General features: G+C 67.8%; 1 protein-coding gene across 1 annotated transcript in view; it reads left to right on the plus strand.

Moving 5' to 3' along the window:
• Nucleotides 1-211: 211 nt before the first annotated feature.
• The window catches only part of CASKIN2 (CASK interacting protein 2), a 28,698-nt gene continuing 14,330 nt past the window's right edge, over nt 212-14,579 (plus strand). The window contains exon 1 of the mRNA XM_026090474.1: nt 212-336. Coding sequence (XP_025946259.1) covers nt 240-336 — 97 coding nt within the window. The 5' untranslated portion in view covers nt 212-239. The remainder of the gene's footprint in view (nt 337-14,579) is intronic.

Raw genomic sequence — 14,579 nt, forward strand, 5'->3', positions numbered from 1 at the left:
CAAGGAAACTCCATCCGGGTCTCACTCTTCCCGAAGCGGAAAGTGACTGGCCGCTGTTAGCAGAGAGACGACTTCTGTCTTTTTTTTATGTCCCGGGGGATTGTAAAGCATCTCTCTTGCTGGATTTCGCCTCCCATCCGAGTGTGTTTTGAGGAATTACAGGCCTATTCCCATGGCTATATAAACCACGGGGATCTGAGGACTTCTTCCTTCCGCGCCGCTGTCGCTCCGACCTGTCCATGATGGGGCGAGAGCAGGAGCTGATTCAGGCTGTGAAAAACGGGGACGTACCTGGCGTGCAGAAACTGGTGGCCAAGATCAAAGCATCCAAGAGCAGTAAGTACCTTGGCGCGGAGACGCGGGCGCTCTTGCCGCGGCCCATCTGTCCCGCTGTGCGTTTCCGCCCTCTGCGCCTCRCTGTGTCCTGGGCGCGAGGCCTGGCACTGGGCTCCGGTGCGGGGACTGTTGTGCGTCCAAGCCGGGGGTGTGAATACTGGCTCTGAACTCCGGTGTACGAGTTACACGGCGGCTGGAGGCGGGAGCGCGAATCCARCCCTTGCCGATGGAGCTGTAAATGATCCTCCCAGCCGGGCTCGGGTTCCCTTCGGGCTCCGGGCGCCCCGAAGCGTGGGACGGCAAGCGGGGAAGGGCGAAAGGAAATCAYGGCAGGGGAGAAAGCAATGCCGCTTGGGGGATGCTGCCGCAAAGGGTCTTTAGCAATTGCCACTCGCTCCTGGCCGTATTTATCTTGTGAAAAATTATCGGCTGAGCCGGTCGGCTGGAACCAATCGTCAAGCCTTGAATTTCAGTCTGGTAATGTTTAACCCTTCAGCAGAGCTGTTCTTTCATGTGCTCTCGGAAAGGTCAGCTGCAAGCGTGAGCTGGGATGAATTTCAGGCCCAATCCGTGCTGAACGTTTTGGTGGGCTGGGCTGCGAGATGGGGGAAGGCGCCCYGTCGCTCCGGCCGAGGCGTCGCGCGGACCTGGGGCTGCCGGTGGTGGGCAGGGGTAGTTGCTTGCTGTTCGGGATCCCAAAGGGCAGCAGGGTATCGCAGGCGCCACAGAACTGCTGCAGGAATCGAGGAGGGGATGAAAAGGTGGCGCGTGGGAGCCCAGCCCAAGCGTGAGGGAACGAGCGTACCCGGCGTTCTGAAGGCAATGAGGGCTGGTGGAAAAGCTGCAGTTAGGAGCGCAGCAGCCCCACGCGGTCGTACAGAGATCTTCCTAGACCCCTAGCAGCRTTGCGTGGCCAGCGGACAACCTCCTGGTTAGGAAAACCCTGGTCGTTTCTGGCTCTGGAGACCTAGAGAGGAGGAAGAGGAGACTGGAAGAAGTAAATGAAAGGGYGCTTGCAGCAGTGCGCGATGGGAGGAAGCCGCACGGATCCTGCCCGGGCCRCGGGGCTGCGGGCAGGGGATGCCAAGGAGCCGTGCTGGGGAAGGGGAGACCTAGCAAACCCCTTCTGCRCGCTCCGTTTGCAGCCCGAGGGAAGTGCGACTCCGGCTGGACCTGGAGGCTGAGAGGGAAGTTAGTGCGGGCAGAACAGACCTGGGGCTGCCTCCCTGCTGAAAGGCGTTTGTAAAAAATAACCGAAGCTCCCCTGATCCCCGCGAGCGGCGAAGGCAGGGCAGGGGCAGCCCCGGCCGTGCTGTGGGGCGCTCRGCCTCGGGCCGCCCGCGTGGCGGCTGCAGGACCCCCTCGTCGAAGCTTCGTGTTGGCAGGGGGCTCATGGGTGTGCAGGAAAACCGGAGGAGAGGAACACCCCCAGGGAGGGAGAAGGGAAAATCGGGCAGGGAAAGAAGCATTAAGACTTATTAGGAGCAGCTCAGGGCRCTGAGCGATGTAAGTTAGGCTGAGGCTAAGCTCCCTTGGGTCAGCTACTGGCAAGCTTTGCCTGGGGCCCAAACCCTGCAGTGCCGATCGCTGGGCCTTTGGGAGGGCTGAGCCGCTGCCTTCTCCCTCCGAGCACGTGCCAAGTCGGCTGGCGGCGTGGGAGGCTGCCTGCTGCCCCCCCCCCCCCCGCCTGAGTCGGGGTGCTGGGGGTGTTCGGTGCACACCTGCCACTCGGAGCTGCGCTGGGTCGCGGAGCCGCCTGCCCCCGTGCGGGACGCCGGGCGCAGTGCTGCTCGCTTTGGGGACCGGGGAAGGTCCCGGGGCTGGAGGGAGACAGGTCTGTGTTTGCGAGGGGCTTGGAGGACGCCCCCGGGGTGGTAAATAGCGGCAGGACGTCACGGTCCCGCAAGCAGACGCAGGCGCAGCCTGGGTCCCAGGCTCTACTTATCTTCCCTTTATTCCTTTATAAGGAGGGGAGCAGAGCCCAAACCCCCGCAAGGCTGCTGCAAACCCTTTGCAGGGCTCAYGCGCCCCCAACCCGCCGTGCGGGCTTTAAGCGGCCCCGGGGGCGCGTGGCCCCTCCACGGAGGGCAGCGCTGCTCCCTGTCCGATACATGCTCCTCTCCCTCCTGCCGCTGCGATGCCGCACAAGCGGAGCATTTGCTGCGCTTGCCACTCATCAAAGCGCCTCTCCTGTGCGACAGGCGGAGATGCTGGTTTTTAAAATCCCTCTAAGAGTCCTTGGGCTGTCTCGGAGGATTCGGAGCTGCGGCTCTGTGACGAGCCCTCTGGGACTCCCTGTGCCTAAAAAAGTTGCTGTACGTAAGCAAGAATCGAGCGCCAGTCCCGGCCGCGGGAGCTTCGGGGCCGCGGTGTTTAATATTCCCCGGGCGCAGCCTCGTCCGCGCGCAAGCGCTGCCGTACAAGTGGGTCGCGGCACCTGTTATTACGGGGTGGGCAGGGGGAAGGTTTGGGGGCAGCGGCGGGAGGGGAAGGGCAGGCGAGGGCTGGCGTCCCCCCTGCGYGAAGGGGGTGTCGGGACGCTGCCGTGGTCGCTTGTGCAACCGAGGAGGGGACGTGTCTCCGGCCGGTCCCGCCACCCCAGCCGAGCCTGGGCCGAGGTTTCCCCCAGGGCGGCAGGAGAAACGTCCCTCTCTCTAATTTCCTCCTCTCGCTTTCTCTCCCCTCCCCTCCGTGTCTGAGCACTCCGGAGCTTAATTGAAATTGTGAAACGACCCGTTGCGGCTTTGGCCTTTCTCCCTGGCCATCAATCACCTCCCTGGCTGGCCGCGCTCGCTCCCAGTGAGCCGGTCGGCCGGGCCAGGGYGGCCGCGGTAGCCCGGGAGGCAGCGAGCTGCGATTCCTGGGGGAGGCRAGAGGTGGAGGGATGGGGGAAAGGGGGAGGGCTGCCCGGGGAGGGGGGGACGCTCGAGAGGGTGCCGAGGGCTGTTTTGTCGGAGGAAGGAGCTTGAGCGCCCCGGCAGGACCCAGGGCTCCGTGCGTCGTGGAAGGGAACGGGAGCCCGGCTCGCTGTTTGCCTTCCTGGAGGGAGTGGTGAAGCTTTTTGTTTAAATGGGCGCCAAGTGCAAAGAGAGGGTGACAGCTGAGCAAACGCGGCGCGTTAAGCCTTCAAGGACGGGGAGCGGAGGCTGCCCCGCCGGGGACTGAACCGCTGGCTCTGGGAGGGCCGGCTGCTTTCGGTCTGCCGCTCGCCCCCCATTTCGCTGCCCGCGTTGGGTCTCACAGCGCCTCTGGGGGCTCCCAGGCCTTGGATATTTCGAGGGTGCCTTGCCGGGAGGCAGAAAGCGGGTGCTGCTTGCCCAGGGACATGGATCCGGCCRGACTCTGACGTGCCGAGTTGTTCAATGCCAGTGAAATCCTGGAGGGTCTTGGCTTTATTCTGCAACCAYGCGCCTGGGTCAGGACCCGTCATCRCGRCGTCCCGGCAGCATGGAGAACAGTAAGGCTTCCCGGAGAGCCCTCTCCCTTCCCGCTGGCCGTGGTCGCGGCCCTCGGACACCGCTGTCGCTGCTCCAGCAGGGCAAGCGGTGCCAGGAGTTCGCTGCGCTGCGYGGGCACGGGAAACCTGGGGGAGGCAGATGCACGACCCTGGCCAGGTCCCGGGCAAGGCCGGGTCTTGGGATGAGTTTCCCGGTGTCCCAGATGGGGTGTCGCTCCTCCCCTGCGCGTGTGCTGTAGGTCTGACGTGCCGGACTGGCCGCGCGGCTGCGTGCCTGAGAGACACCTAGAAACTCGGCCAAAAGTCCCTCTTCCGCCGAGACGAAGCTGCGAGCGGGGAGAGGAGCGGAGCCCCGAGCGCCAGGCGGGAGATCCCGCCGCCTGCCGCAACGTGCTCTTACACCAGCCTGYGGTGGGTGGGAGGGCGCGAAAGCAGCTTCAAAGGCTCCCACGTGTGCGGCTGCCTCTCCGCCGCCTGCCGCGGGGATGGCAGCAAGGCAGCAGCTGTGTGTGGCAAGGGGGGAGGAACGGGGGGGGGGCGAATCCTTTCGTCCTCCTCCCACGGTTCCCGGCCCGGCCTCCTCGGGTGCCAGCGCCGAGTCTGCTTGGGGTTTTCTGCTCCCCTCCCACCCCGCCGTGGGCCGGCAGGGCGCTGCCGCTGTGCCGTGCCGTGCTTCTCGCCCCCGCCGGGAGCCCGGCCCTTTGGCAGGTTTTCACCCTCGTTTGCAGTCTCTCTCCGGGGGAAGGACGAGCCTGGCACGGGCGGCAGCCGCCGCCAAAGGAGTTGACGTGCCATGACTCCGTGGTTGCTTTCAGAGCCGGCCCCGGACGGTTGCTGTGGTTGGAAAGGGGCCGTGACCGGCCTTGGCTAGCTGTGCCCGGGGCCGGGGCCGCCTTCGGTGCCCCCGGAGCTGGGGCAGCCGTAGCCGCGCTGCGCTGAGCTCAGGGAGATAAGCCGGGAGCAAACAGTGTCGCGAAGAGAGATGAGTGGTGCGCAGGAGCGGAGGAGGCCATGCCAGGCATTGCCCGGCCCCAGCGGATGGGCTTCCCTGGGACCGGCTGCCYGCGTGAGCCAGGGAGCTACATCCCTAAAAAGCCTGTTGGCAGGGTGGTGCACTGTTCCTTGCCGGACCTGCTGCCTGTGTGTCTCCCCGTCGTCCTTTGCCTGGGCTCGGTGCAGGCTGGCTGCACCGCTGCGCCCTTCTGCTTCGGCTGAGCGCTCTGCCGCTCCCGTGCCCTGATGCTGAGCGGCGGCGGGCGGCAGGCCGGGCTTTGGGGCAGGAGAGGGGTTTCCCTCTCTTGGGCATCTCCGGGTGCCTCAGCCCGGCCGTGGGCTAAGACCCTCAGATGAGGTTCTGCGCTCCCCCCTCCCCTGAGCTGCGGGAGGCCCAGAACCAGGGGATGATTCGGATGCCGGCGGCTCCGAAACCAGGCGGGGAGGGGGACGCCTGCGCCAGCCTCGGACTGAGCGTGCCTGCCCACGTCCCGCGCGCTCTGTAACGGGGACAGCGCTCCAGAGGGCTGCGCCGGGGGGGAGGAGAAGGAGGAGGAGGAGAGGCAGTGGCAAGGACACTGGCAGCACTCGGGGCCATCGCGGCGGCGGCGAGCCCAGGCTGGGGCCTCCGGCTGTTGCCCCGGGTCCAGGGCTGCGGCGCGTCGAGCCCTGAACGAACGGGCAGGTCGGCGTCTGCCCCGCGCGCTGGGGAGGGCCGCGGCCGCCTCCGCACGGCGCGTTTCTCCCTCCTTGTCCCCCAGCCCGGCTAGTGCCGGGATTTCCCCTGAGCCCCCCTGCTTCAGCTCCCCGGCCAGCCCGGCAAGGAGAGCGGGGGGCGGGCAGCAGCGGGGCTGAAGGGCCGGGGCAGCTCTGCCGGAGGGACGCGCAGGTACCGTGTGGGCCCGGGGGCGGCTTTTGGCTGGAGCTGGTGCTCTTGTGCCCTTCCGGAGCTGCCCRGCCCGGGCTGCAGGCAGATCTCGGATCCGCCATTCCCAGCTCGCAGCCCGAACGCTGCGCTCCCTGCGCTGCTGGCCCTGGGGGGGGAAACGTCCCCCCCAGTCGCTGCCGCTCACCGTGACCTAGAAAGGCTGTCTGGGAGCCGTCCTCCCCCGCGGSCCTCAGCCTGCTGCCCCGGCCCGGTTTGGGCGAGAGGCTCCTCTCCGCCGTCCCCCGAGGCCTGCGACCCACATGGGTTTGGGCGCCCGCCAAGTCCTGCCGAAGCTGGTGGCATCGCTCCTGCCGGCTCYCACCGAGGCCTCCCGTGAGAGCGCCCGGCGCAGGGCCGGGAGAAGGCCTCCGCGGGAAGCGGGGAGAACTATGGAATTCCGGGGCGATTGACAGCGCCGCCTGACCGCGATGGTTCCCAGCTGGCCGGGGGGCTGGGAGCGTGCGGGGCAGCGTCCCGGCAAAGGCCGGGAAGAGTTAAAGTGGCGCTGGGTGCCGGGCGCGTGTGCGTGCGTGCACRCTCCCCGCTTTGTTTTTCAAAGCGCCTGGCCCRGCCTGGCCCGGCGCCAGCCCCGGGGCTGCCGCTGGCAAACCGCGGCTCYGGCGAAGGAGTAGGAAAGGGCAGAAACGCAATAACAATAAACCGCCGTTGCTGGCTCCGGCGGCAGGCGGGGGGTGGGGAGCCGAGGGGCAGCAGCTGCCGGCGCCCTGCCTCCCCCGAATCGCACCCCTGGCTGGGGAGGCAGGGACCTGCCCGAACCTCAGGCTGCAACGTTGCCCAGGCCGTGCCGAGGTGTCCCGGTGAGTCACGGACCTGTCTGGAGATGCCCGGCCTGCTTGGAGACGGCTCTGCTGGAGCGATCTTTACCCGCCGGTGAAGGGCGAGACGCCCTCGCACATCGCTCGCTCCCTCGGGACGCCCGGGCGCGCGGCAGCTCGGTGGGCACCGGGAGCTGCCTGCTGCCACGCTCRGGGCCGCGTCGAGGGCGAGATAAGGGAGCAGGGCAAACCTGCGCGTGGCAGCTCCGGAGCYGCTGCGGCAGCGCGGGCCTGGCGGGACACGTCCGGGTGCGTTTCCACGAGGCCCTGCCGCCATYGCCGCCTCTCCCTCGCGCGGCCCCGGCCAAGTCTGGGCAGAGAGCGCGTGCGCCGCCCCAGCTGCGGGTTTGTGGCCCAAACGCCTGCGCCGGCGTTGCACCTGCCGTGCTCAGGAACGTCGGCGTCGCCTCTCAGCGCAGCCTTGTGCTGGAAGCAGCAGCAGCCGCTGAGTGGGCAAGGGACCAAATTCCGACTGGTCCCTCCGGCCGCCCGCGCGGCTGGGCCGCGGTCTCGTAGCGCTGCCCTTTGCTGCAGGGAGCGCGGCTGCCAGCGGCCACGTCATAGATCTGGGCTTTTCCATCTCCTTTCACAGCGAATCGATACGTGTGCGTGGAGGAGGCGTCGCGGCTCAGTCCCGGCCCCTTTGGAGCGGCGTTTCCAGGGTCCTGCTGGTTCCTGTCCTCGGGCACGGCGCGCCTGCTGGCTCTGCACAGTGAGGCCACGTGATCGCTGCCGAAAGGGGCCAGAGTCCTCTGCGGTGGCTAATCATTGCCCGAGCTGCGGCAAGCGGGTGCCCTGTGCCCCCGAGAGCGGCGCGGGGTAACTCGAGGGCAAGCGCGCCATGGGAATTGCTGCAGCCTCGGGCCCAGGCTGCTCCGGTCGACCCGAAATACCTCCGGTTCGGGTTTGTTCTGGATGAACCCGCCTGACTTCCCTGAACTAGGGCCCGGTTATCCCGCTGGATAAAAAAGAAGGAAAATGCTCCTCCTTGTCCACGGAGGCTGTAAAGCGAGGCCGCGCAGGCGCAGAGCKGTTTCTGGGCTGGGCTGCCCTCGGGCGCGCCGCTCCGGTGCAGGGACCGGCTCCATCCCAGTGGGCTGAGGAGCTGGAGCAGAGTGGCTGCCTCTCACCCTGCTCCGTACCTGACCCCTGGCTCTGCTCCGCCACGCCAGACCCTGCGGCCTCCGTGGGGCCAAACTCAGGCCAGGTGCCCGCGTCGCCTGCGGGTTGGGTCTGCGGCGAAGGCGGCTGCCGCCTCCCAGGTGCGGTGCTGAGCTCGCTCGGGGCCGGTGCGCTGCCGTGGGGGGGCCGACACGCAGCCCCTTCCCGTGCTCTGCCGAGCCCTGACACGGCCGCACACGCGCCTGCCCGCCGGGGCCGCCGGGGAGGGGCGCACGGCTTCCCGGGCCACCGCGCTCCCTCGACGCCTCACTGGCGGGCTTGGCGCCGAGGCGAAGCGCTCTGCCCGCGGCGCCTGGGAGGGGGCCAGGCGGGTGCTTTCCCGCGCGGAAGGCGGAGGGGAGCGGGGGCCAGTCGGCCGTCTGCGCTCCCGGAGCYGGGTGCCCCGTGATGAGCAGGGAAGGGCGGCAGGGCACGGAGGGAGCTGGGACGACCCTCGTCCCCCCCCTTTACGGCCCCTTCCCCGGCCCATCCCGGCCGCCCCTCCGGGGGCTGCTGCAAGGAGGCAGGATTTCCCGTGCTCGGCTCCCGCATGCCGTCTCCTCCGCCAACTCGGGCTTGCCGGGGCCGTTCCCGACACGCACCCGCCGCGCTGCGAAAGCGTAAACAGATCAGGTTCCCGGCAGGGGTCCAGGGAGCCGGGCAGGCCCCGGCTTGCGGCCCGTCACCGCTCTGTCGATTTGGGTCSTGCGGAGCGCCGAGGGAAGGGGCCGGCATCGAGGGGGCCGCGTCACGGTCCCTGCATGGAGCCCACACGGGGCTTTCCTGGAGCCGGCCACGTGGCGGGATGGGAGGCAGGGGAATCTGGGCTGCGCTGGGGGCGCTGGGCTCTCCTGCAGCAGGATGCGCCCTCGGGGTGCCCGTGTCAGTGAGACCCTCGCGACCCCCCCAGTCTGTCCCTGCCCCGCAGCAGCCAAGATCTGCTTCGCCCTTCGTTCAGCCTTTGCTCTTCCTCACCGTCCTCTTCCTCCCTGCAACCGCTTGGGAAGTCAGGGATCAGTCAGACCGGAGCTCGGCCCGGCCAGATCAGGGATCCCCAGGCCCAAAGCGCCCCCGTGTCGCTCCGTCGCAGTTGTGCCCCAATGCCTCCAACCCCACCGCGCGCCAGCCCTCGCCCGTTACGCGGTATTGAGGGGGGCCGGGGCCGCCCTGCGCCGCCCTCTCCCCAGCTGGTCCCCGCGCAGCTGCCGGCCCGGCCCGGCCCTGSCCTCCCCGGCGTGGCCCCCGGCGCTGCGAGCGCAGGCCGGGCAATGCGAGGAACCCGCCGGAGCAGGTGGGCGGCGGGGGGAGACGCAGGAACGCGGCGCCCGGAATAGCTCGGCGTCTGCCGAGGCCCGCGGGGGGCAGGCGAGCCCAGCACGGGGGCCCCCAGCGTGGGCTCACCGCTCCCGCGAGCCGCAGAGATCGCTGCTTCCCCAAACGGTGCTTCGGAAGGGGGGGTTGGAACGCGCGCAGCACAGGGCAGGATGGCACCGGGGGCCTGGGGCGATGCCTTGCCCGGGGCGTGCGCTTTCGCTAGCCGGCGAACGTCTTCAGCAGGGGATGCTCCGTCCGGCGCAGCCTGCAGGCATGTGGATCCATGCTGATCGGCGTCAGCCCCGCGCGCGGGGCACCACAGCCCGTGCCGCGGGGATGGGGCTCGTGTGCCTCCCTCGCTGCCGCGGCCGGCAGAGCCATCCCGCGCCGGGCACGGCACGAGGAAAGCCGTGGCGGCCGGGCACTTCGAGGAGGCGATTCTTCCTCCTGCTTTGCAGCGCTGCTCGGAAAGCTGGGACGGACAGATGGACAATTCGACCCGGTGGGCAAAGAGCGATTGCTCTGCGCGCGGGCAGAGCTGTGCTGTCTCCTCTCGTCCTCAGCAGTGGTGTGGGGAACAGCCTGAAGGCAGGTTCTTCCCTCCTGGGCTGCTTGTCCCAGCTCTGGACGAAGCTTAGCCGTCGCCAGCGGGGAGCGGGAGCGGCGCAGAGCAGAGCGGGCCGGAGAGTTCAGCTCGCCTCGGTCTGTGACCTCGCGCAGGGGACGGGAGCAGCGTGGCCGGTCGGTGCCCTCGGCGCCCGGGCCGGCCCTGCCTCGCCGCTCTTCGCGTCGCCGCTGAGGGCGTTTGGAAAGGAATCTCACCCGTCCCCGCAGCCCGGGAATGCTGAGCTGCCAGGGCACAGAAGATCCCRTTGCTCCGTCCCAACCCAGATACCACAAATGCCCACAGCCCTGGTGCGGCTGTGGGAGCTGGGCACCAGGGTGGCATGGCTCAACCGCCCGTTCCCTGCGCCGSGAGTTGGAGGCTGTGGCTCAGCTCCCTGCAGGAGGGAAGCGGGACGGAAGGGAAAGGCTGAAGCTGGATCTGGACGCGCCCGTTTGCTGGAGCTCTCGGCTCCGGGTCGCAACTCAGATCTAGCCCTGGCCTGCRCTCTGCGGGGTTTGCTGGAAGGTGGTTGAAGGAAAGGAAGAGCCTCTCGTTTGGCCTTGGCAATCCCGGGGAGAGGCAGCAGTCCCCTGGGAACGGAAACGCTTCTTCTGTAGCGAGGAGAAAACTCCCTGGACAGAGCCTGGCGCCGTCCCCCTGTGCCCTGCCCAGCATGCGTGCATCCCGGCGGACCCTGCCRTGCGTTCCTGGACGGGGCTGGCTGCTGGGAGGATCCGCTCGCAGGGTCGGAGCTTAGGAAAGACATCTGCAAGGTATTTTTAAACGCTTCTGATTTCAAACCCCGTCTGCGCAGCCGCAAGCCGGGAACAGCGGTTTGAGGTCAGCCCTCAGCTCCAGGCAGCTGATGACCCGCGCCGTGGCGGCAGAGGGGGAGCTTTCGGGAAGGTTCGGTTCCCGCGTGCCCCSGCGCTGGGCTGGCGCCTTGAGGAAGAGCGAGACAAGCAACGGCACTTAAAGCGCTGCCCTTGCGCGTGACCCTGAGCAAATCCTTCACCTCTCGGTGCCTCCCCTCCCATCCTGCGCCCGCCTTGCCCAGATTAGAAAGCATCCAGAGTGGGGACGGCGGCTCGACGGGGCCTGCTGCCCGCGCACYGCGGCTTCCCTGGGGCCAAAGGGGGAGGAAGTCACGGGGTTTCCAGCCGCATCGTCCCCAAGTACCGGCTCCACCGGCCGGAGCGGCACCCAGACACCGGCTGCCACGTGCCCTGGCCGGCGGCAGCCCCGGGCGTGCTGGGCTGGCATTAGTGGGATGGGGAGCTCTAGGGCCGCGCCAGCCCCGTACCCCGGTGCCCGGCCTTTCCCCGGCAGCCCTGGCACGTGCATGGTTTGCTGCGACCATCGGAGCTGTAGCTTGGCGATCTGGATGCTTGTTTCAGTCCCCTGAGCTTGCAGGTTTTTGCCAGCTGCTCTTGGCTGTTGTCGTTTTTGTCTGGGGCTTGTTGTTAGAACCATAAAAATTATAGTTACCTGCTCAAGTGTCAAAACCCTTCGGGTGTAGGTGGGTTGCTGCGTCCCTGCCCGCCCTAATTAACTGTTGCTCAGCAAATCTAGACTTATTGACCTGCCCTAATCTTCCCTTGCAAGGCAAGATTTGGGCTGCCTGCGCCTGTCGCTCGCCTCCCAGATCCCCCTGCCCAGTCGGTATCTTGGCGGCAATGAGCTTCCCAGCCCTGGACCCCAAGGAGCTGCCGGGAAGAGGGACCCCGCGCCGGGCTGTCTCGCCGTGCTCTCCCCCTGCGGGAGCTTGCGGTCGCACCGCTCGCACRGGCTCCCTAACATCCTGCTTCCCCTCTTTCTTCCTCCCATTGAATGTCTGCCGGTCGGATTTTTTTCCCCCCAGGTGCTGCGGTTTGCAATTTTCCCAAGCTGAACCTGCCTYGGTTTGGCCTCCGCCGCGTTCCTGATCTCGCTGCGTCCCTTTGTGTTATTTCCCTGTCCTCATCGATCGCCGCTCTGGGCAGCRGCACCTGCAGATCACGTTAACGTGCCGTTTGCTTGGCATCACGTTAACGAAAGTGCCAAGGGCGTCTGTAGGATGCGGCTGCCTTTGCCGGGCGGCTCGGAGAGGTACCAGAGCTCGTGCAGCCCTTTCCCGGGCTCCTGAGGAAGCGTTAACACTGAACGGGCTGAACGGGAGCCAAAGCGCTGCGAACRCTGGGTCGGACGCTCTGCTGACCCTCGCATCCCGCGGCCTCGGAGGTGACGGCTCGCCGGGTGCACAGGTGGGGCGGCCGCGGCCGGGCGCCTCGGCCCGCCGGCCGGCCTTTCCGGGGCGGCTGCGAGGAGCTGCGCTCGGCTGCTGGCCCCCTTCCTATCGCTCCATCTCTTCCCGCTCCGGGAGGTGTCCTGTCCTTTCGGAAGGATGGGGGAAATGGAAAAGGCTCCACCTCTTCCCTCGGCAAATAGAGCTCCACTGAGTTCATATCCTGGAGAGCGGAATAGCCAGGTCCCAGCAGGGACGGTGACTTCACCGCCCGGTAACGTGGTTCCCCGGCCAGCTGGGAAAGGAGCCTTCCTATCTCCGAAGGAGCCGCCTGGCTTCCCCCACCCAAAARGCTTTACCAGTTGTTTCCAGCCCGGCAGGGGCCGGGGGGATGTGGAGCGAAGGTTTCGGCTCCGAGGGGAATGGGAGTTCCCTCTCCCTCCTTGCTCGCGTGCTCAGCCACCAGGGTGCTCGGCCACGGYGCGTCCCTGCCGGGGTGGCCAGCAAGGCTGCAGGAGCCGAGCGCTTCTCCCGCCCTCCCGCCGGCCTTGGGGCTCGTCGGGGAGAAGTCGTGCGCCCGAGCAGACCCCGTGCACGAAACGGAGCGATCGCCCTTAATCCCCCCGCCGCCCTGCAGGGCCTCGGGTCTGTCTCGGGGCCCCAAATTTGGAGYGGGAGCAGCTTCCGCCAAGGAAGGGGCGAATCCAGCTGGGTCTTTCCGGAGGCCTTTCCAGCCCTGCTTTCCCCCAGGGCCGTTAGCCCCTCGGCACCCGCTGAGCGGGCCGGCCGGCGCGCCGGGAGCCCCRGCTGGGGCTGGCCCTCGGCAGCTGCGCGGAGGGGGACAGGCTTCCCGCGGTGGCTTTTCCTTTCATTGTTCTCGGGCCCTTTGCTTTTCACAAGCCGGGTGTTTTTTCCTGCTTTGCTTGGGGGGGAAATGGGGGTGGGGGAGGAGGGGGAAATTGGGGCTCTCGCCCTGCGGCCCAACCCCAGCCCTGGGAGGCCTGATCCCGTGAGCTGTCCCGGCTCTCCCAGCCCGGCCGGCAGCGGCCCGCGGAGGCAGGCAGATGTCTCGGGCCTCTCAAACTCTGCTGCCTGCTCAGGAGTCGCTGCCCGGCTCCTTCGATGCACGAGGGTGGCAGAGGATCTCTGTTGGGGCAAACCGGGCACCGCTGAAGGGTCAATACAGGTGACAAGCGAGGTGGCTGCTGGCGAAGCTGGAGGAGCGGTTGCTTCGCCCGTGCCGGCCCTGCCTTCCCCCTCCGGGCTGTAGCAGGTGGGTGGGAGAGAGGCAGTAAAGGACCAGTAAATCCCTTCACGGGCAGCGGGGTGGCACCCGCTTCCCCGTCACCCTGGTCACCTCTGAGTATTGCAGGAGAGGCCAAAGCAGGCGGCTCCATGGAGCGCAAAGCTGCCGGAGAGGAGTCGGACGTGCCCATCGTCAGAGCCAGCTCGGTGGCGGAGCAAGGCAGGCTCAGGACAACCGTAAGCTCTTGGATTTGAGGGTGAAGCCAGGGTTAAATCACGGTGGCCGTTATGGTTAGGGACAAGGGGTTTTGGTGCGCGTGCCGGCTGTCGAGCGGCTTGGAGAACATCGGAGCAGCGCTGGCCCTGCTCGGGCCGGGCAGTGGCCGAGGGGTTTCCTCGCCACCCGGACCCCGGCGATAAAGATAACGGCTTCGTGGTCTGCCTCGCGCTCTCCCGTTGCTGCCRTTTGCCCTGCGCCGATGGGAAGGTGCCGCCCCGATTGCAGCCTGCCGGGCTCTGCCGGTCGGCCTGGCGGGGCGGCAGGCTCTGCCCCGGTGGCTGGCGTCGCGGAGGACCCGTCTGGCTCGTGGGGACGCTGGCAAAGCTGCAAACCCCAGCATGAGCCTCCTGGGGCCGCGCAACTTTGGTCGAGTTCCTCCATACCTCTGGGGCCGAGCTCCTTCCCTATCAACCTGGGCGAATCTCTTCCGAACCCGTTGGGAAACGGCGCTTTAAGCAGCGGGTCTGGGGGGACGCGGGGCCGGCAGGAGCCCCGTGCGGACCATGGCGCTCAGCACCGCCAAGCGCCCCGCCACGAGGGTGCGGAAACTGAGGGTAGGGAAACTGAGGCACGGGGCGAGAAACRCGCGGTGCCGGGGCTGCGCAGTCCTTGCCCCCGGCCCTCCCCAGCCGAGCGCCTGGGATCCGGCTCCCACCGCCACGAAACGCAGCTGCGCACGAGGGTCCGAGAGGCCGAGAAGCGGCGCTTGGCCGCCAGGACYGCTGCGCCGTGCCGGTAGCAGGCGGCCGGGCTCCCTGCGCAGYGGCCGCCGTGCCGAGGAGCACGTGGGCCCTACATTTGTAACCAATTTGCTGGAGCTCTCCGGAGGTGTTTCCTGCCTGCCGCTTGGCAGCCAGGCTCCGTACAGAAGCTCGCTGCCTTCCCCCGAGGCCTTGCTTAACCCTGGCCAGCAGCGCCGCGGCCGCGTGCTGCCCAGGCGGGAGCGCAGCYGGCCGGGGGGGCCCCGGCTGCCGGAAGGGAGCGTGAGCACGGAGAGCTGTGTCCRGAGATGCTCCTGGGGTTGTGCGAAGCCTTGTTTTTCCCTGGAAATCTCAGCAGTGTCTAGGGCTGCTGGTGCAACTCGGCCCGGGACCCGTCTCCAGTCTCCCGGCACGGGTCCCTTTCGGCTCTTCCCRATGCCTCCTGGGCCTTTTCCCTCTCAGTCCCCAGGGGGTTTGAGCTCTCCCGGTGCGGACAG

This window comes from Apteryx rowi, unplaced genomic scaffold (assembly GCF_003343035.1).
Source record: "Apteryx rowi isolate R43461 unplaced genomic scaffold, aptRow1 scaffold_86, whole genome shotgun sequence".
NCBI classification, from domain to species: Eukaryota; Metazoa; Chordata; class Aves; order Apterygiformes; family Apterygidae; genus Apteryx; species Apteryx rowi.